The sequence below is a fragment of the Chlorocebus sabaeus genome, chromosome 1 (genome assembly GCF_047675955.1).
Source record: "Chlorocebus sabaeus isolate Y175 chromosome 1, mChlSab1.0.hap1, whole genome shotgun sequence".
NCBI lineage: Eukaryota > Metazoa > Chordata > Mammalia > Primates > Cercopithecidae > Chlorocebus > Chlorocebus sabaeus.
This window is the reverse complement of record NC_132904.1, coordinates 100,887,920-100,909,910: the sequence shown is the minus strand read 5'-3', so window position 1 is coordinate 100,909,910 and position 21,991 is coordinate 100,887,920. Positions and strand designations below refer to the sequence as shown.

At 34.8% G+C, this 21,991-nt stretch overlaps 1 protein-coding gene and 1 long non-coding RNA gene across 2 annotated transcripts in view; one reads left to right on the top strand and one right to left on the bottom strand.

Annotated features, from left to right (window-relative positions):
- LOC140709736 (uncharacterized) overlaps positions 1–21,991 on the bottom strand; it is a 240,290-nt gene that overhangs the window by 188,381 nt on the left and 29,918 nt on the right. The gene's annotated exons all lie outside the window — the stretch shown is intronic.
- LOC119626586 (non-histone chromosomal protein HMG-17) lies at positions 11,929–13,120 on the top strand. The gene has a single exon (XM_038005268.2). The coding sequence runs from the start codon at positions 12,028–12,030 to the stop codon at positions 12,298–12,300; it is 273 nt and encodes a 90-aa protein (XP_037861196.1). The 5' UTR covers positions 11,929–12,027; the 3' UTR covers positions 12,301–13,120.

The window sequence follows — 21,991 nt, the reverse complement described above, 5'->3', positions numbered from 1 at the left end:
AGCCTAATATTTTATTGAAATCTTAATCAACTTAATACAAATGGTCTTGGCTTTTTCCTTATCAGATAGCCTTTGTTTCACTAAAAACCTGTGAATTTGGGGGGAATATAATTTCAGTGGTGATTTATTTCACATTAAATCATAATAACCTAAGCTTAACATTTAAGATGATTTACGAATGTAGCCAAATGATGTGAGAAAATGAAGAAGAGATTGATGGTTTGGAAATTTCAATTCTAAAACACTTCCAATGAAATATTCTCTCCTGAAAATCTTTCTTATACAGCCTGCAAAGCAGTAGCTCATAAGAAAGGATTATATTCAAATTGAGAGAGCTTTAGAACTTAATAGGAAATCATCAGTGTAGTTTAATGCTTCAAATTAATTTATAAAATATGTTTTTGAAATGCTTTTCATGCTCTTTAAATTTTATGATAATTTCATCACTGTAATCATTCTTTGCTAATTAATGGTTACAATTTATTTAGGATGATTAACAGTTCTTTTTATAAACCCTGGCTATCTTGAGTGCTTCTGAAAATTTGATTATATTGCCCTGGTGAGTGTACAAGACAGTGGAGGAAAATGTGGATAGGCCCATTGTACCATCTTAAAAATTAGATATAAAATGGCCTAACTTTTTTTTTTCTGTTGGTGCAAGAAAAATAATAATATCTGAATATACAATGTGATATCTAAACTCTTAATGATGGTGTGGTTGAATTGTGAAAAGAGATTCTGAAGCTTTGTTTAAGATGATATTTTAAAAATCTTTCTTATGGAAATTTCACACATAGACACAGTAGCAAACTTTTCTTTCCCTATTTATCATCATATGTCCATCAACTATTATCAATGTAATTCTTTTTTTGCTTAATAAATAATTTTTTAAATATGAACGAAATAAAAAGGAAAGGATATATAGCATTTGAAAGGATGGAACATTCTCTCGACTCCCCAGTTTCAGTAATCCATGTAGTGAGCATAACCCAGCGGAAGAGATGCTAGATCAGAAACCAAGACAACAGAGCTCTCAGGTTAGCACAGGCATCTGACAGTTTTGTGGCTTTATGTGATGACCTTGATCGTTCAGTTTTCTCATCTATACATTGAGGTAATACTAGTACCCTCTTGATCTCACAGACTATTGTGAAGATATAAGTAGACTTCTTGTATTATGGAGCTATCTCCAAAACAGTGCTTACCAACCTGGATTATATTAGTACATACTTACACGCTTGCCTTCCCCACTAGGCTGAAAGCTTCTTGAGGTCAGGAATTATATCTGATTGAATCACAACAGGTCTGATAAATAGTGGTTGAGTGAATGAATGCATTAACCAACTCCTTTCTATATAGTAGGCTATTGATATTTTAAAAAATACAAATGATCCTCCAATAAAAGATACCAGTCCTGAGACTTGGATGCTAGATGGTCAGCTAGGCCTACTCACTTATGAAACTGGTGAAGCCAAAGTGAGGGGATACAAAATAATTATTTGGGTAGAGAAAAAAAAATTAGAATTTAAAAATATCAAATTCTTAAAGAAACAATAATTTTTCTGACAGGTAATATTCTCATTGACACTGGATACTTTCTCTGTATTTCAGATGAGCATATGTCCCATTAGTTTCAGGACAAGTGGTCATTCCTGTAGGTATTCGTGTCCTTACACTGTCACATATTTTCAGCGTGTTGCCACACACTGTAAACCAGCAAGTTTATTTATAGATTCTCTTATCTAGTTTAATAAATCTTCCCCAAATAGACAATTTGCTTTAAAATTCTTTTGCAGAAATTATACATTAAAAATAATTCTTAATAATGCAAATAAAAGCAATAAGGCAAAATTGATGCTTCTCCTACTCTTTAAAATGAGTTTTCATAGCTATGAAAATGAATGAAAGCAGGTTCTTTGCAGCAACACAGATAAAGTTGGAGGCCACTGTCCTAGGCAAATTAACACAGGAACAGAAAACCAAAGAGTTGAAAAACTAATTATTGGTTACTATGTTCACTACATGGGTGATAAGATCAATGGTACCTGAGAACCTCAGCATCATGCAATATATCCATTTAACAAAACTACAATGTTTCCCCTGAATCTAACATAGAAGTCAAAATTATAAAAAATAAATAAAATGAGCATTTGTCAGCCACATTATGAAATGAAAACAATGACTGTCTAATTGTTCTACAAAGTTAAACAAAAGTGTTTCATAATACCTAGAGCAACATTAGATGTATAAATCTACATTCACTACTACTGACTATGTAACATTTATATATGAAACTCTTACTAATTTTAAGACATTGTTCACTTTTTCACGTTTAAAATTTATATTTTGCATATATTTATAATGTATGTAATTATTGGTATAATTAGTATAATAATCTCATTAACATAAACAAGATATAAATGCATGTTAGGACAGCTGGCAAAAGCTGTTTTTACTAGTAGAATTTAAAACTTTCAGACCACTAAGAAAAAAAAACTCTAATAGCTAACATTTATTGGTCATATACTACACAACACCACAAAATCATTTCCCCCATTATCTTAATCTTCATGAATTTCTAGATTTTCACTTTTTTTTAAATACATAAAGTTTGATACCTCATAATCACATATATACTAATTATATATTATAAATTATAATAATGAAATTAACATTGAGCCCTTGAACTAAACATGGTTGTGCTAGGTTGTGGACTCATAAACTACAATACTACCTATAACCTTTAAACCTCCATTTTACTCCTCCACTTGTATCAAATCCCAGAGACGTTCACTATTTTGTATCGAAAATTACCATGCTGGCCGGGCGCGGTGGCTCACGCCTGTAATCCCAGCACTTTGGGAGGCGAGGCGGGCGGATCACGAGGTCCGGAGATTGAGACCATCCTGGCTAACACGGTGAAACCGTCTCTACTACAAATACAAAAAAAAAAAAAAAAAAAAAAAAATTAGCCGGGCGTGGTGGCGGGCGCCTGTAGTCCCAGCTTCTCGGGAGGCTGAGGCAGGAGAATGGCGTGAACCCGGGGGCCGGAGCTCGCAAGGCTGAGGCAGGAGAATGGCGTGAACCCGGGGGCCAGAGCTCGCAGTGAGCAGAGATCGTGCCACTGCACTCCAGCCTGGGCGACTAAGCGAGACTCAGTCTCAAAAAAAAAAAAAAAAAGAAAGAAAATTACCACGTTGTGCTAGTGTGGTGGCTCACGCCCGTCATCCCAACACTTTGGGAGGCTGTGGTGCGTGGATCACTTGAGCCCAGGAGTTTGAGACCAGCCTGGGAAACATGGACGACATGTCGAAACTCCATCTCTACAAAAAATAAAAAGAAAAAAAAATTGGCTTGGTGTGGTAGTGCATGCCTATAGTCCCAGCTACTTGGAAGGCTGAGGTGGGAAGATAGCTTGAGACCAGGAGGTGGAGGTTGCAGTGAGCCATGATAGCGCCACTGTACTCAAGTCTGGGTGACACTGAACCAGACCCTGTCTCAAAAATAATAATAATAATAACAATGAAAAATGAAAATTTCTGTGCCATCTTTGAAGTATGGATGTGTGAACCTCCAAACAATGCATCTAATTTTGTGTGCTAGAATGCTGCATGTAGTCTTCTGCAACGTGCCTTTTCACTGAGGAATACATTCCTGCAATCGTTTCAATATAGGCACAACTCATTTTATTGCATCTCACTTTATTGTGCTTCACAGATATTGCATTTTTTTAAACAAATTGAATGTTCATGGCAATTCTGCATTGAGTCAAATCAACCAACACCATTTTTCCAACAGCATGTGCTCAAGTAGTATCTGAGTCATATATTGGTAATTCTCACAATATTTCAAACACTATTGTTATTATATTTGTTATGATGATTTACGATAAGTGGTCTTAGTTGTTAGTATAGTAATTGTTTAGGGGGAACCACGAATAATATCCATGCGAAACAGCAAACTTAATTAATCAGTGTGGTTTGTGTTCTGACTGCTTCTTCAACTGGCTGTTGGACCTGCTGTTTCCCCATGTCCCCGTTCTTCAGCCTTCCTATTCCCTCAGACACAATAATATTCAAATTAAGCCAATTAATAACCCTACAATGGCCTCTAAGTGTTCAAGAGAAAGGAACAGTGTTACATCTCTCACTTTAAATCAAAATCTAGAAATAATTAAACGTCATACAGAAGGCATGTTGAATGCCAAGACAGGCTGAAAGCTAGACTTCTTGCACCAAATAGTAAAGATTTTGCCAAGTTGTGAATGCAATGAAGTTCTTGAAGGAAATAAAACTGCTATTCCAGTGTAGATATGAATGATAAGAAAGAAAAACAGCCTTATTGCAGATATGGAGAAACTTTTAGTAATCTGGTTAAAAGATCAAAACAGCCACAATATTCTCCTAAACCAAGGAAGGCCTAATTCAGAGCAAAATCTTAATTCTCTTCAATCCTGTGAAGGCTGGGAGAAGTAAGGAAACTGCAGAAGAAAATTTTGAAGCTAGCAGAAGTTGGTTCATGAGGTTTAAGGAAAGACATCCTCTCCAAGGAAATAAGTTATCTTCATAACACAAAAGTGCAAGGTGAAGCAAGTGCTGATGTAGAAGCTGCAGCAAGTTATTCAGAAGATCCAGCTGTGATCACTGACGAAGATGGCTACACTAAAAAGCAGATTTTTCAGTGAAGACAAAATAGCCTTCAATTGGGAAAATATGCCAACTAGGACTTTATAACTGGAGGGGAGAAGTCAGTGGCTGGCTTCAAAGCTTCAAAGGTCAGGCTGACTCTGTTGGTAGGGACCAATGCAGTTGGTGACTCTCAGTTGAAGCCAATGCTCATTTACCATTCGGAAAATCGTAGGGTCCTTAAGAGTTACACTACATCTACTCTATCTGTTTTCTATAAATGGAAAAACAAAGGCTCAATGACAGTACATTTTTTTACAGCATGGTTTACTGAGTACGTAAAGCCCATTGTTGAGACCTGCTGCTCAGGAAAAAAGATGCCTTTCAAAGTATTACTGTTCCTTGACAATGTGCCTGCTCACCAAAGCGCTCTGAGGGACATGTATAAGGAGATAAATGTTGTTTTCATGTCTGCTAACACAACATCCATTCTGCAGATCACAAATCGAGGAGTAATTTTGACTGTCAAGTCTTATTATTTAAGAAATACATTTCATAAGGCCAAAGCTGCCACAGATCGTGATTCCTCTGATGGATCTGCACAAAGTACATTGAAAACCTTACAGAAGGGACTCACCATTCTAGATACCATTAAGAACATTCGTGATTTATGGGAGGAGGTCAAAATATCAATGTTAGGAGTTTGGAAGAAGTTAATCCTCATCCTCATAGATAACGTAAAGTGGTTCAAGGCTTTAGTGGAGGAAGTAACTGCAGATGTGAAAATAGCAAGATTACTAGAATTAGAAGTGAATCTTGATGTGACTGAATCACCACAATCACATGATCAAATTTGAGCAGATGAGGATTTGCTTCTCAAGGATGAGCAAAGGAAGTGGCTTGTTGAGATGCAGTCTACTCCTGATGAAGAGGTTGTGAACATTTTGAAATGATAACAAAGGATTTAGAATATTTTATAAACACAGTTGATAAAGCAGTGGCTGTGATTGAGAGGATAGACCCCAATTTTGAAAGAAGTTCTACTGTATGTAAAATGCTATCAAACAGCATCACATGCTGCAGAGAAATCTTTCATTAAAGGAAGAGTTTTAAAACTTCATTGTTATCTTAAGAAATAGTCAGTCACCGCAACTTCAGCAGTGACTACCCTGATCAACCAGCAGCCATCAATATCATGGCAAGACCCTCTGCCAGCAAAAAGATTACAACTTGCAGAAGGCTCAGATTATCATTGACATTTTTAGCAATAAATTATTTTTTAATTAAGGTATCTATAAGCATCTCTAGGTATACACAGGGGATTGGTTCTAGGACTCACCCATATATACATAAATCCATGCATAAAGTCCCACAGTCAGCCCTGTTTAACCTGCATGTATAAAAAGTTAGCCTTCCACATACATGGGTTTTGCATCCAATGAATATTGTATTCTTGATCCACGTTTGGTTGAAAAAGATCCACACATAAATGGACTCAAAGTTAAAACCTTTGTTGTTCAAGAGTCAACTGCACGTTTTTTTTTAGACATAATGCTGTTGTATACTTAATAGATTACAGTGTAGTGTAAATATAACTTTTATATACATTGAAAAACCAACAAATTTGTGTGACCTGCCTTATTGAAGTATTCACTTCATTGTGATATTCACTTTAATATAGTAGTCTAGAATCAAACTCAAAATACCTCCTAGGTAGTGTGCTTAAATACCATTTTAATATTGTAAATGTACGTATGATTGTAACACAATATGTATAATTGCATATGTGTATACAATCTTACATGTATGACTGTACCACAGGGATTATTTCCATTTTTTTCCATTACATGCAGTGTTCCTATGAACATTTTTGCATAATTCATTTAGTGCATGAATGTGAGATTAAATTTTTGATGTATTTCTAGTAACAAAATAACTGAATAGTAAGAAATGTGCATGTCCAATTTTAAAATAATGCCAGCGCACTTTCCAAACTGATTAGATCAATTTATACACTCACTAATAGCCAGTTGTCAGCTTTTGTTTATTGAACAGTTTCTAACAGTAATTTTAATTATACTTTTTTCAGCACTAATGAGGTTGAACATCATTTTATATTTTTTATTTAACACAATTTTTCATAGATGTTAAGTTTTAAATTTTTAATTTCTATTGCATTTGTAATTATTTCTAATTTTATCTCTCTGTCCCCCTCCCCAGTTCATCTTGCCAGATTTTTAGTGGTTGTTTGCATAACTTTGATTTCAATTTTATCAATTTCAATCTTTAGCTTTACAATATTCTTTCTTCCAGTTTATTCCGGTTTACTACATTCTGTTATTCTTTTAAAAATAATTTAATTTTCCACACAGTAAAGGTCATATATGTTATGATTACATTTATATGAAATATTCAGAATAGGCAAGTCCATTGAGATAGAAAGCAGATCTGTGGTTTCCAGGGACTGTAGTTTCCAGGAGTGATAGTAGATTTCTTTTTGGGTTGATAAATTGTTTTGGAACTAGATAGAGGTAGCAGTTGCACAATATTGTGAATGACTAACTGCCTTTAAATTGTTCATTTTAAAATGATTTTGATATTTATGTAAATTTAACCTCAATAAAAATAACTTCGTTTGAACCATTAGTCTATGAATCTTCAGTCTTTACGTTTTCTAGCTATCCATTAATTCTATAGAGTTCCTCTAAAATACTGCTTTTGTTGTGTCACAAAAGTGTTGACATGTACTGTTTTTGGTATCATCAGTTCTAAGTATTTAAACAATTTTCACTAGAAATTATTATTTGACCCATCAACTATTTGCATATATGTTTTAAAAATTTGTAAATATATGGAAGTCTGTAAGGAAAAAACAAACACAATAGCTTTCTCCTATCATACTTTCAAAACACTCTCAATACATCACTTCTGACACCAAATATGTGACTTTTCCCCCCACACATCAGTTCTCTGATGGACATCAACTAGGTGCCTTATAATTTAATTTAATTCTGAAACTACCGGGAGTTAACATTAGATCCCACAGTTAAAGCCTCAGTCCCACAAGACTGCTCCCACATTAAATGCCAATCATATGTCCAGGCCTCCAGTACTTTTGACTAACTGGCTATAAAGTGGGGGTGCCCACAATCTCCTCTTCAGTTTTTATCATTTACTAGAATGGCTCACAGAACTAGAGTTACTCACATTTACCAATTTATTACAAAAGATCTTGTAAAGGAAACAGAAGCACAGCCAGATGAAAGAGATGCATGCATAGGGCAAGGATGGGGGAAGAGATGTGAAGTTTCTGTGCCCTCTGAAAGGAGTGCTACCCTTCCAGACTTCCATATGTGTTCAGTGAATTGAAAATCCTATAGTTTTGGGACTCTTCATGGAAGGCTTCATCACACAGCCATGACTGATTATTAACTCAAGCTCCAATTCCTCTCCTCTTCCCAGAAGATGGAAGGGGATGGATGTTCCAAACTTTTAATCAGGGCGTGGTCTCTGGTAACCAGATCCTACCTAAGAGCCCACCAAGAGTTGCCCCCTTACAATAAAAGCCACTTCTGTCATCCAGGAGATTCCAAAGGATTAGAATCTCTGTGTCAGAAACCTGGATCAAAGGCCAAATATTAGAACAAAAGTTGCACCTAGCACCTCTATGGCTCAGGTAATTAACAAGAGTTTTTAGAGCTTTGTGCCAGAAACTGGGGATAGAGATCAGATATATATTTCTTATTATGTCACAATATCACGGAGTCATTTCTTTTGTGCTCTGCTATTGATTTCTAACAATTGTGGTCAAAGAACATGATCTGTATAATATCAATTCTTTAAAATGTGTTGAGAGTTGCTTTTTGTCTCCTATGCAGGGAATTTTTGTAAATGTTCAGGGTAAGCTTAAGAGTTTTAATGTGTTATGGAGTGATGTGTTCTGTTTACATCTATAATAAAGATTTTTAATATCTGTTGAAATATTGGTATGTTTACAAATATTTGATTAACCTATCAGTAACAAAGTTTCATTAATCACCCAAACATAATGGTAGATTCATCAACTCCTAGTATTTTATTATTCTTGCTTTTTATATATTTGAGGTTATTAAGTATACACAAGTTTTCCCAATAAATTAAACTTTTGCCTAAAATACTAATTTATGTAACATTATGTCAAAAAATGTTTTTTGGTGTAAAATCTAATTTGTCTAACATTATTACTGCATTGCAGGATCATTTTACTTAATATTTACCAGGTCATATTTTTTCTTTTTTAAAATTTTATACTTTTTATATGATTTTTAATATGTCTTATAAATAGAATGTATTCTTGTTTATAAAATTCATTCTAACAGTCTTATTACTGAAAAGTTCAGTCCCATTTATGTTTACTGTGAATGTGTGCATGTATAGAAACATGTATCTGCACATTAATAGGAAGTTTATATACATGTATACATGTTAGTTATGTCTACATGTACATATGCATGCATGTATAATGTAGTTCTGCATAACATGTATACACATTAGTTATGTTATGCATTTACATAATTATATACATAGTTATATATACATATATAGTTAAATGTTTTCCAAAATTTGTCTGTTTTCAAACTTTATTTTTCTAGTTTTGTTTTTCTACCCACTGCTTTAGAAGTTGTACATTGAGTTTCTTTCTATTCCTGTAGTAGTTACTCTTAAAATTCCAACAACTTAATGATTTCTAAAATTATTCGATATCTTAGTAAATTTCCTGGAAAATACAACTACAACAAAAGAATGCAAATAATGCCATCTGCCTCCTCCTGACCCAAATAGGACTTTTAAAAATATTTTAGTTCTGTAATTAATATTAATGTCACAAATTATATATTATTAGTTTACAAAAACATTATTACTTTTAAATTTGCATACCTATGTGACTATTTCTTTGCTTATCATTTGTTCTTTCATCTTAGGTCATTCTTCTGCGATACTTATTTTTTTTCTTTCTTAAAATGCATCTTTTTAATTAAATTTCTTTAGAAAAGTATTTTGGTGGCTAATTCTCTTCATTTTCAATTATCAGAAAATATTTTTATTTATTCTTTATTCCTAAAAGATATTTCTCCTAGCTTCGAGATTTTAGGTTAAGGCATATTTTTGTTATTATTGTTCACTTTTAACACTTAAAGTTACTATTCTACTGTCTTCTTCCCTTCCTTATTTCTCTTGCAGTCTTTTCTTACATTAAACATTGTTTGGGGGGATAATCTGTGTTTGCTCTGATTTATTTATAAAATGTTTAATATACTATTTATCTTAAAACAATGTGTGAGTTTCTTTTTATTTACTCTGCTTGGTATAGATAATGTTTCAAGTATTAGCAAATCCATATTACTTATCTGCTTTGAAAAATCTTTAGCTATTACCTCTCCAATATTGCCTCTTCTCCTTTTCTCCATTTATTTGTCTTCTAGAACTTCAATTAGATATATAGGATTTCTCGTTTTATCTTTCATATATAAAGCTTTTGATTTTTTTCCAGGATTCCATTTCCTTGCCTTTCTAAGCTGTTTTACGGAAAATTTCTCCATATTTGTCTTTCATTTCAAAAATTCTCTTTTGGGTCTAATCCACAGTTTAACCTAGACATTGAATTTTTAACTTAAATGATTACATTTTCACTTTGCATACTTTTATTTGGTTTTTTATAATCCTAATCATCTTTTATCATCTGAGAGTTTTCTTTTAGCTAGACCTCGTTTGTTTTTTTTTTATTATTATTATTTTTAAGCTGTTCATGGATAGCTATTTAATAAGATGTATATTACTTGTAGTTCTTGAAGTTCCAAATCTGCTGTGGTTGTTTTTGCTGACTCTGTCATGGTGACTTGTTTCCTTAGGATAGAAATTTTTCTTTTTCTTTTGATTGTGAGATTATATTTAACCACAGTTAATTTGGGAAATGCTGAAGTGCTGAGTTAGGTTTATTTCCTTTAGAACCTTTCCCTTTGGGGTTCCAACTGAGTGCAAGGATTTCAGCTTCAGCTGTACCACTTGCAGAGGCCTGAAGTGTACAAGATAGCTCACAAGGCTGATTACCAGATTTTTCCCTAAGGCTATACTAGTTTGTGAGTAGTTTTCTACTAAGTTATTTTCTCAGTTCACTGTTTCTTTTCTTGTTCCATTTATTTTTTTCTTTTTTTACCTTATGACTGCGGTTTCCTCATAATATATACTTTGCCATTCTAGGAAAGAAGTAGATTATATATATACATACACACACACACACACACACACACTACACACACATACACACAAACACACACATTTTCAGATCAGGACACTGACACTTAGAGAGTTTCAGTAATTTATCCCACATTACACAGAAAATGATAGAGACGGAATAAATGCAGGTCTGACTCTGGAGCCCATACACCCACTGAAACATCTTGCACACTGCTAAAATGCTCCATGGTTAGCTTGCACTAGATCTTTAATTCCTGAAAGAACACCATGTGATCATGTTGAGAGGTGAAGCCAGCTGGACTTCCTGGGTCCAGTGGGGACTTGGAGAACCTTTCTGTCTTACAAGAGGATTGTAAAATGCACCAATCAGCACTTTGTAAAATGCACCAATCAGCACTCTGTAAAACACACCAATTAGCAGCAGTCTAAAAGTAGCCAACTGTGGGGAGGACTGATAAAAGGGCACTCTGATAGGACAGAAATGGAACATGGAGGGGGACAAATAAGGGAATAAAAGCTGGCCACCCCAGCCAGCAGGGGCAACCTGCTGGGGTCGCCTTCCATGCTGTGGAAGCTTTGTTCTTTCGCTCTTCACAATAAATCTTGCTACTGCTCACTCTTTGGGTCCGTGCCATCTTTAAGAGCTGTAACTCTCACTGCGAAGGTCCACAGCTCCATTCTTGAAGTCAGTGAGACCACAAACCCACCAGAAGGAACCAACTCCAGACACAATGTTACCATCCTGTTATAAGTGCCTACATGTGAAGAACCTTTAGGTTTATCTACAAACGTGTGAAATGAGATATTTTACATCATCAAATGCCATAATTCTATTGTACATTTAGCAGAAGTTATTGAAATACCTAAATAAAAAGGAATATCCTTGTGCAACTAGAATCCTGTTTTGAGAGAATTTGCATTTTCCAGGCATAAAACTGTGATTCTAATACCTCAATCTAATTTGTAAATGCTATCTATGAAAGTAACCTAGGAAGCATTTCAGCTATTTTCTTAGATCTAGTGGATTCATCTTTTATCTAAACCAAGTTAAAACCTACTGAACAGGAGCAGTGTGAAGAAGAAGAGGCGAGAACGACCCCCGGACCGACCAAAGCCCGCGCGCGCTGCATCCCGCGTCCAGCACCTACGTCCCGCCGCCGTCGCTACCATGCCCAAGAGAAAGGCTGAAGGGGATGCTAAAGGAGATAAAGCCAAGGTGAAGGACGAACCACAGAGAAGATCCGCGAGGTTGTCTGCTAAACCTGCTCCTCCAAAGCCAGAGCCCAAGCCTAAAAAGGCCCCTGCAAAGAAGGGAGAGAAGGTACCCAAAGGGAAAAAGGGAAAAGCTGATGCTGGCAAGGAGGGGAATAACCCTGCAGAAAACGGAGATGCCAAAACAGACCAGGCACAGAAAGCTGAAGGTGCTGGAGATGCCAAGTGAATTGTGTGCATTTTTGATAACTGTGTACTTCTGGTGACTGTACAGTTTGAAATACTATTTTTTATCAAGTTTTATAAAAATGCAGAATTTTGTTTCACTTTTTTTTTTTTTTTTTTTAAAAGCTATGTTGTTAGCACACAGAACACTTCATTGTTGTTTTTGGGGGAAGGGGCATATGTCACTAATAGAATGTCTCCAAAGCTGGATTGATGTGGGGAAAACACCTTTCCCTTCTAGTTTTGAGAGACTTCCTCTTGGTTCCCAGGAGGAGGGATTCCCTGACTTTGACACACATGGCCACCTTGGCACAAAAGCCTTGTGGTATGGAAAAACAAATTTGTTTTTATGTCCTCTTCTCCCTTTCCATCTTTCAGCATAGACTTAACTCCCTTAAGCCCAGACATCTGTTGGGACCTGACCCATAGTCATTGGTTACCAGTGTGTCAGGCAATCTGGACTTTCCAGTGATGCCACTGAGATGGCACCTGTCAAAACAGCATTGGTTCCATTTCTAGATTGTGGATCTTCAGATAAATTCTGCCATTTTCATTTCACTTCCTGAAAGTCAGGGTCGGCTTGTGAAAAGTTGTTAAACAACATGCTAAATGTGAAATGTCAACCCTCACTCTAAACTTTCCCTGTTCAGAGCATCAGATGAAGACTTCATTGGGTTTTATAGTGGCTTTCTGATTTTTGGTAGTCCATTGAAGAAGGGAGTTTGAAAGTTGTTGTATACTGTTAACGATTGTCTGCCCATGTCCTGCCTGAAATACCATGATTGTTTATGGAAAGTATCTTTAATAAAGCTGGATACAGTTTGGCTTGGGGGGGGAAAAAAAAAAAACCTACTGAACATAGTGTAGGTATTTAATAAAAAAGTATCAAGTTCCTTAGGTAAAGGTGAAAGACTTAGAAATGATTTTCTACCCTGAAAACTAAACGTTGATTGTTCAGCCTTAACCAGTAAAACACAGGCTCCTTAAAAACAAAAGTAAAGGTGGAAAAAAATACACACACACACACACATATATACATACACACATATATTACAGTATCCATATTTGCATTGTTTACAGGGCATTTCGCTTTCTTCAGCCATGAGCTTTTAGTATTCCTCATGATGATTATGCAGGAGAATTTCATTAGCCTTTGACTTTCACCACAGATTCTTTGCTGCCAGTGCTATATTTGACTATGATTAATGACAGTTTGATCCAAAGTTTGTGTTTTCCTTTATTCATCCTGTTAGTTTCATAAGTGCAAATCTTTACCAGATCATTAATTTCAGTGAGAGCAATACCAACACTGGAAGAGCAGAACTATGGTAGGTCATTAAATAATTCAATAATTTTTTTCCCTATAAAAAGTTTCTAAATGTCTTGAGGTTAGCTTTCAATACAATATGGCTCTTGCCTTTCCACAGTTGATATTGGATTATTCACTGAAAGAGAGATGTGTAAATGCCACACTAAATCAACTCAGATTATACTAAGAAGAGATTCATCAAGATGATTTTCTAAATATTCCAAATTCAAAGTTAGCCAAATACTAGACACAAATTAGAAAATTAATATTCAAAGAAAACAAACTTCTTAAAAATTTGTTGTTTTACTTCATAACCAGTTATCTAATTTTATTTATTTATTCATTTTATTTTTTGCTTTTTTAGTGAATATACTGTTCTAATAGGAAGTAAAACTCTTGTGAGAATTTCTTATTTGTGATATCAATTTTCCAGAAATCTATAGCAAATCTATAAAGTTTGCTAGTCTGTAAATAACGTTAAATAATAGTTAATATTGATTTAACTTCTAGAATAAACCTATAAGAAACATAGCTACTCTACTGGAATCACTATGCTAAATACTGCATTTTCTAGTCAATCATTATATGCATTTACAGAAAAAAAAAAAAAAACTCCTTACTTTAAATGGTTTTATTCAATATAGGCTACATTTTTCAGGGCTTCACATTTTGCAAAACTATATATCTGTAGCCATGTAATATAGAATCATTGCTTCGAAATGTGTGCCTTGTTTCATTGCTTTTTTCAGGGTCAGAAGAGAAAACATCAGCAAAGCATATATCAGGAAAATATAAGATACACTGGTGGACTTAACCTCATAGGCATGCACTTTCAAAAGTGACTTCCAGGAATAAATGTGTCTAAAAATAGGCCCAATATGAACAGACATCAATATGGTATCAACATTACAGTCTGGACACTACCTTTGAAATCATCACACTGAATACATCCCTCAAGTTATAGATGAGGAAAGTCACCTATATTGCATTACAAATATGGTCAACGCTTACAAAGTCTAGTTCCATACTCATCCTGTAACATCAACAAGTTTTGTCTCTTTCTTTTCATTTCCTAATTTAGATTGGAATGTACTTTTCCCAGATAGTTACAAATATTTATAATGTAAGGCTTTGAATAGAAAGAGTAGCACAGTAGCTACTAATATAATTTTGTCAACACATTGTAGAATTATGTTCACATGCACATACACATATATACATACAGATAAAGAAACGATAGGTAGTTAAATAGATATACAGATTTCAACAATTTCAAAATCCAAGATTATAAAACTAAACTCTAATCTTTTTATGAACTTCTAAAATAGGTCTATGAGGAAAGACAGTAATTTACAGAAAACACACCTTAACTGAAATCTGGGTTCTTTCACTCACTGCTGATGAAGTACGCTAAACCTCAGTATTACTTTTCTGTCTTCTGTGAAAGAAGTCAGAGATCCATTATCTAATGATGCTCCAGGATGTTAAAAAAAGTAACTGTAAGTTAAGTCATGTAAAAGGAAGATACAACACTTAAGTATATTTTATAATAGCACTTGAAATGAATGATCACATTGTATTTTGTTAAAAAACAAACAAACAAAAACTCTGTAACCTAGACAAGGGGAAGTATTAGAATCACCATTCTAAGGCAGATGAGAGACACTCAAGTTTATAGAGCTCCGGTTTCTCCATAAGGTCTTAGATGAAGTCAGGACAGAAGACCTGGGAAACCTATTCATAGACAAACGACAAGTTTATTTGGACACCTTCATGTTTGGTATTGAAACCTAAAGTAAATGGTTTACACTCATAATATTTAGTAAATGTGCCCCCTTCGTTTTTCAAATGCCCTAATTTGTATAATATTAATAACTCATTTTGAAATAAAAATTGATTGCTTATAAGCATGTTATTTGTGCATACATCTCTTGGAGAAACAGGCAAAGGTACCTACAAGTCAGTGAGTGCTGGCTTCCCTGGATTATGGGTCCCAACCTAATCTATCTCTTATGGAAAAATTAAAAAATAATAAAGTACAGAATCAAGACTGTAGTAAACAAAGTGATGCCTCTAATATGGTTTGAATGTTTGTAACCCCCACCAGATTCATACTTTGAAACCTAATCAAGTTATAGACATTCTATGAAGCTGAAGATGGGATTCAACCCACCCAGTCCACATAGGCTGAAAGTGGGAAATAAATGATTCCTTAAAGGTATTTCACAGTGTTTTAGAAAAGGTTTTTTGCTCCAGGTTCTGGGAAACCACAATGAGAAAAACATAACACCATGTCTCAAGAAAATCAATGTTCAGTGTGTGCAACAGACACACAAATAGTTTCTGACAATATTTTGTTGCACATGTCCTAAAATAAGCTTGTGTAAAATGCTATAAGAGCATTCTATGTGTTGTTCCCACCAGATGGCAAATTGCTTGAGGGCTTATATATTTTTGTATTCAGGCATCCAACAGTATTATGCACTCAATAAATGTTAGAGCATTTTACAAATCTGGAGGTTTTTCTCTTGATAAACCTTATGATATAACAAATGATACTCAACAAAATCTTCATTCTGCTGAATCCAGTTTGTATGTTTGCATAAAACAAACTTTGTAAAGTGTATATAACTCCATGTGTTTCTTGAGACTGTGAGTAATAAGAATATATTTTATAAATATATGTTATAATACATCACAATCGTTTGTTTTTCTTAGGACTAAGATTTTAGAATTTAGCTTTTTGATTCTTCAAAGGCCTTTAAAGTTTTATGAATTGTATTTTTCTATTTGACAGAGAGGTTCAGTGAGTTAGTTGCATTGTGGTCCTACTGACAAACGAATTTTTTGTTGTTGTTTTTTTCCGTATTTTCTTTAGTAGAAAGGTCACTTCGATATATTTTTTAAGCTCCTCACCCACAGCAGTATTCCCTAGAGAAAAATAACTTCTACAAATAGGATGAAGAGATATCTATAAATATCAAGACTCAAGCTGGCAGTCTTACTATAAAAGAGCGTGATAAATCTCTCTTTTCAGTTTACTCCTCTCAACCCCTCCCTCTTTTATCTTTGGTCTGGGCACTCAGTTTAGGAGACACACTAGGACTTTTTCCAAGAGCAGAAAGGCGATTTTACTCAATGAGCTCTCTGGGATTCAATGGTTAAGGATAGAAAGAGTACCCTAAGCATCATGATTATTATTCCTTTCTGTGATTGCCCACTTATTAGGTTCCACGCATGTAGTTAGCATTTTGCATGAATGAATAAGTTTAATTTTCATAAAAGCTCTATGAAATTGGTGCAATTATTATTGTAGGTTCAAACACTTAAATATTGTATGGTAGTCAAATGGTAAATATAAAATATAATTGGTATTCAAACTCTCCAACTTGGCCTCAATTTCTTAATCTCTGCCCTTTACTGGCTACATTCTAGATCATGGACTCTGGGTCACAGTGTTACGTAACAAATCAAATGCTTATGGAATAAACTCTTTTTTTGAACAGTGCTATTGGAAGGGCAATAAACCTCAGGAGTCTAAGGCTGGGTAATAATCACAGAAAGTCAAGAAACCCCTTGCAGACAATGCCTTCTGACTCCTTTCCCCTTTTATCCATCCAAGTTCTTTGATATGCTAAGTTCTTCAGAACTTTCTAATGAGGGCTATATTAATTAACATACCATAATAACAAAAAGAGGGAGATCAACAGAAAGGATTATAGACTGGCAAATCTAACAAAGGCCATGGAAACTAATCAAGACTACTTACAAACTAAGATTGATCTTGTGACATGATAGTTTCAATTAGATACAGATTTCAACAAAAATACTGTATAAGAATTTATGATTACACTTTATGAAGCTCCAACTTTAAAGACAACAGAAAATGTATGTTTGTCTCTTTTACTCTATAAATAAAAGCATAATGTTTAATATCAAAAAAGTGACTATGACTTATTGTATTACTATCAAATAAAATTAATGTCTATAAATGCTATCCACTTAAGCAGAGGTTACAATAATGTGGGTAGTATTGAGTTGCTGAAACATCAAAGCGATCCCATGCTCCGACTACCTTGCTAACAAGGTTGTCTCAAAGATTACTGCACAATTTTATGACAAACTAAAGTAAAATATGGCCCCTCTTGGTATTTTGAAGAAACTTTGAATTCTTTAAGAATACTAAACCTTATCACCCTTTAATTTTTAATTATGTCATGGTATCTCATTAATACAAATCATGTACACAAACAAATAATCTACTTTTCTAGAAAATTCTTATATTGAATTGTATTGAATGTATTTTCCTGACTTACTTTTCTTAAGGCCATCTGTAGTATAAGAGCAACCATAACTCTCAGAATCTTTACACTAAAGGCATATAATCAAAGCAAATGGTATTGGAAGGATATATACTATACCTGGAACCCAGTATCATAGGGGGACCTGAATTCAGGAGTTGGCTTTACCATTTACTAAATCCGTGATTATGAATGTGTCAACTTGTCAGAGCTTTTGAACCACAGAGACTCCATCTTGAATATGGGCTGGGTAAAATAAGGCTGACACCTACTGGGCTGCATTCCCAGGAGGTTAAGGCATTCTTAGTCACAGGATGAGACAGGAGCTCAACAGAAATTAAAGGTCACAAAGACCTTGGTGATAAAACAGGCTGCAGTAAAGAAGCTAGCCAAAACCCACCAAAACAAAGATGGCAACAAGAGTGACTTCTGGTCATCCTCACTGCTCATTATTGCTAATTATAATGTATTAGCATGCTAAAAGACACTCCCACCAGCGCCATGACAGTTTACAGATGCCATGTCAATGTCAGGAAGAACCCTATATTGTCTAAAAAGAAGAGGAATGCTCAGTTCCAGGAAATGCCCACTCCTTTCCCGGAAAACACATGAATAATTCACCCCTTGTTTAGCATATAATCAAGAAGTAACCATAAGTATAAGCAGCTGAGCAGCGCATGTCACTGCTCTGCCTAATGAATAGCCATTCTTTCTTTTATTTCTTTACTTTCTTAACAAATTTGATTTCATTTTACTGTATGGATTTGCCTCAAATTCTTTCTTGTGTGCGATCCAAGAACCCTCTTTTGGGTTAGGGAACCCTCTCTGGTAACAAACTCTCCTTGTGAGGCCATGGTGGGAATAGATGGTCTTTATGGTCCTATCAAACACTGATGAGACCATATTCCATGAACTCTGAATATTGGAGTCATATAATTCAGCCCTGCTTATCAAGTTATCACCCAACTCAGTATGTCGTCACAGGGATTTCCCAAATACATTGTGCTTTCAATAAACAGGAGTGTATCTATAAAATCTATATAGAAATCAGATTTGTGAACCAAACACTTAGCTTGTAGAACTATCATACAACAGGTTAATAATCTTCATTGGCAGAACAACAGCAATTGGGTTTGTGCCTACACTATCAGGTGGAAACTAATCCTGCCCTGATATTACTAAGCGAAGTAATTAGGAAACCTCTCAATTTGCACAGATTCCACAATCATGTATATGGAGTACTAGAAAATGAAAAGTTTTTTAATTAAAGTTGGCATTTATTATCTCACAGCTGTTCCTTTTCATTTCCTATAAAGTGCCTTGATTTTGATACCAGGAGAATGTGGGTCTACAATATAATTCCAGAAGGAAGATTTCACTTGGCTCTGAACAGAGAAATTGCTGGCTTCATCAGAATAAAAGCTTCCCTAAGGCACAGCTCAATGCTCAGGTAACAACCTTGTTTGAAGAAAAACTCAATTTGGTTATATCGATTTTAATGGAGTTAAATTATTTGCATACATCATAATAAAAGATGGTTAAATCATCAATATATCATAGAAGAAACAAAAAAGCAAGTGTGAAATTTCCAACTATAGGCAAGAATCTCAGTGATTTGGTAGGTTTTGCAGTAGTTTTGTAACCGAGTACTCCCACTTTTCTAAGACAATGAGTTGTTTTAATTATTATTTTTTCTTTTCTCTTTCCTCCTCTCCCTGTTCCCCACTTCTTACTTAGCTCTTTAGAAATGCAATTATAACCTCTACCTTTCCTTCACCAGACACTCCCTACAGGGCAAGCTTATCTGTGTGCTTACTTAGCAGCTCCAGAGCCAGAAACCTCTCCCACCAGGAACTGCTTCCAGAGAAAACAGTCAATTTACAACTTAAAGTGTGCCCCCTAGGAAACTCTCCCCTACCTGGAGAGTAATCTCCAGATAGCAGCTGTCGTACAACCTGGTTCTGCCCATGATACCAGCTTGACCCCCCTCCCCCAGTAAATAAGGTGCTAAAGTGAGTCACACAGTCCTCCACTTGCTTGCTCTCTCCCCTGCATGCCATCCATGCCAAGTTCCCCTTTTAAATGCCCCTGCTTTCTACCCAAAAGTGGAATTGATACATTTAAGGCAGGAAGCCTACACATTTTCCCCAGCAAGCTTTGGAATAAAAAGTCACTTTCTTTATACCAGACCTTGCTCTTATTAATTGACTCTGCAAGTGGTGAGTGACTGAGCCTCTGATCTGGTTACAGTTTTAAGGAGGTTGAATCCGGCCTTAGCTAAGCAAATCCATGCTTGCTGCTGGTATCCAAGCTGATTAGCAGAAGGAAGTGGGCTGGCCTGATGAAAGACACACATTTAGGAGTCCCCAGGTCAACAGAAATCTGGAGGCAGCATAGAATCATCACTTAGAAGAAAGTCAAAGGAAGTTAATCCCATTTAGATGGAAGAAGCAAGGAAACCAAAGGGACTATATGAACCTGCAAGGAAAGTGCCATCTCTATGGACTGCATTGTTAGTAACTATATCAATTCAAGGATAAGTTCTGAATTATACTGTACAAATAGAAAGTAAAAATACAACAAGAAGAATGATTACATCTAGACTAATGTCTATTATATGGCTAATCAAATAGTTATTTAATTAACCATGTGCAAATATATAAAGAAAAATGAATGAAAAGAAGTACACAAAAATGTTTTAAAATAGTTATTTGAGGGTAGTTGGTATAGAATTTTTTCTACTTTTTTGTATTTTCCAAATGTTTAAACTTTGTATAGCAAGAACTTGTAAATATATATTTTGCATTTAAAAATATACATGAGCTAATTTCCCAAATAAAAGAGCAGAATAAAGGAACTGGAACAAATGACTTTCTATAATGCACTGTTAGGATGAAAAAAATTCTTAAGAAAAAAATAAAGATGATACTTGTGAGTTTCTTCTGACTCTCATGCATTGCTAAAATTCTGATTTTACAGCTGAATTTTGAATGTGAAAAAATATACTTGATAGTAATTTTGACTTACTGAAGACATACTGTGTTTTCATCACTATATCAAGTACTTAGCATTATTAATACCACTTTTTATTACACATACTGGAAGATAGAGACTGGTACCCTGGTTTAAAAATGGGAACTTCTAGACTCTAAGAAGTTAAGTACTTTGCCTGAGGCCACATAGCCAATGAGCTGTGGTGTCAAGGTTTAAGTTCAAGGTTTTCTAACACATGTCCCCACTTTTTAAGAAAATAGTAATGTTTTATCTGATCAAGACTAGCTTGTTTATGAAGAAAACAATTTGAAGTTTTAAAATTTCTCAATTTTCTGTGGTATTCTGAGCAATGTACACACACCAGGTCCAAATATAATATTCTTTTGCAATTCAAATACCTGTTTAAGTAGATTATTAGAGGCCCCAAGCAGTTTTATTCCAGGTTCTAAGCTGCATACTTTAACGTTTCTTGGGGGCATTTAACTTCAAAGACTTCCAAAGTAGATCACTGTGGTCTAATAAAATCTTGGTGGTACTCTTAATGTCCTTTGCAGCATCCCTTTGAAGTTGAGTTCAATTTCTTTATGCTTTTACAATCAAAGCTTCTATTTTGTAAAAATTTTCTGTTGTATTGGGTTTTTGAAGTACTATGTTAACAGTGTTACTTTTCTGAGTCATTTGAAATCTTGTTCATTTAAATTTGTGCATTGGAACATGCCTGTAAAATCACTATGAGACATCAATACGAGGTTAATTAATGATTTGTTTCCCAAACTCAGTAACTAGCAGAATTCATTCATTCATAAGTGATATTAACAAAGTTATGAATTTGAATATTTTTACACTATAGAGAAAACAACATCTGTATTTCACAATAATTGTTCTAAGCATGAGTTTCAGAGTCAGACTGACCTGGTGTTTAAGTCTCAGTTTTGCAGTTTATAAACCAAACGACCTCAGGCACAGTTTGTAATTTGTAGACAGAGGGCAATAACACTGACTCATACATTGACCATTTTAAGCCTTAATTGAGCTAATACTTTTAAAGGGGTTAGCATACAGTCAACACCTAGGCTTAATAAAGGATCAGT

Excerpts from the sequence above, each read along its gene's own strand:
- LOC119626586 (XM_038005268.2), top strand. The coding sequence starts at position 12,028 with ATGCCCAAGAGAAAGGCTGAAGGGGATGCTAAAGGAGATAAAGCCAAG.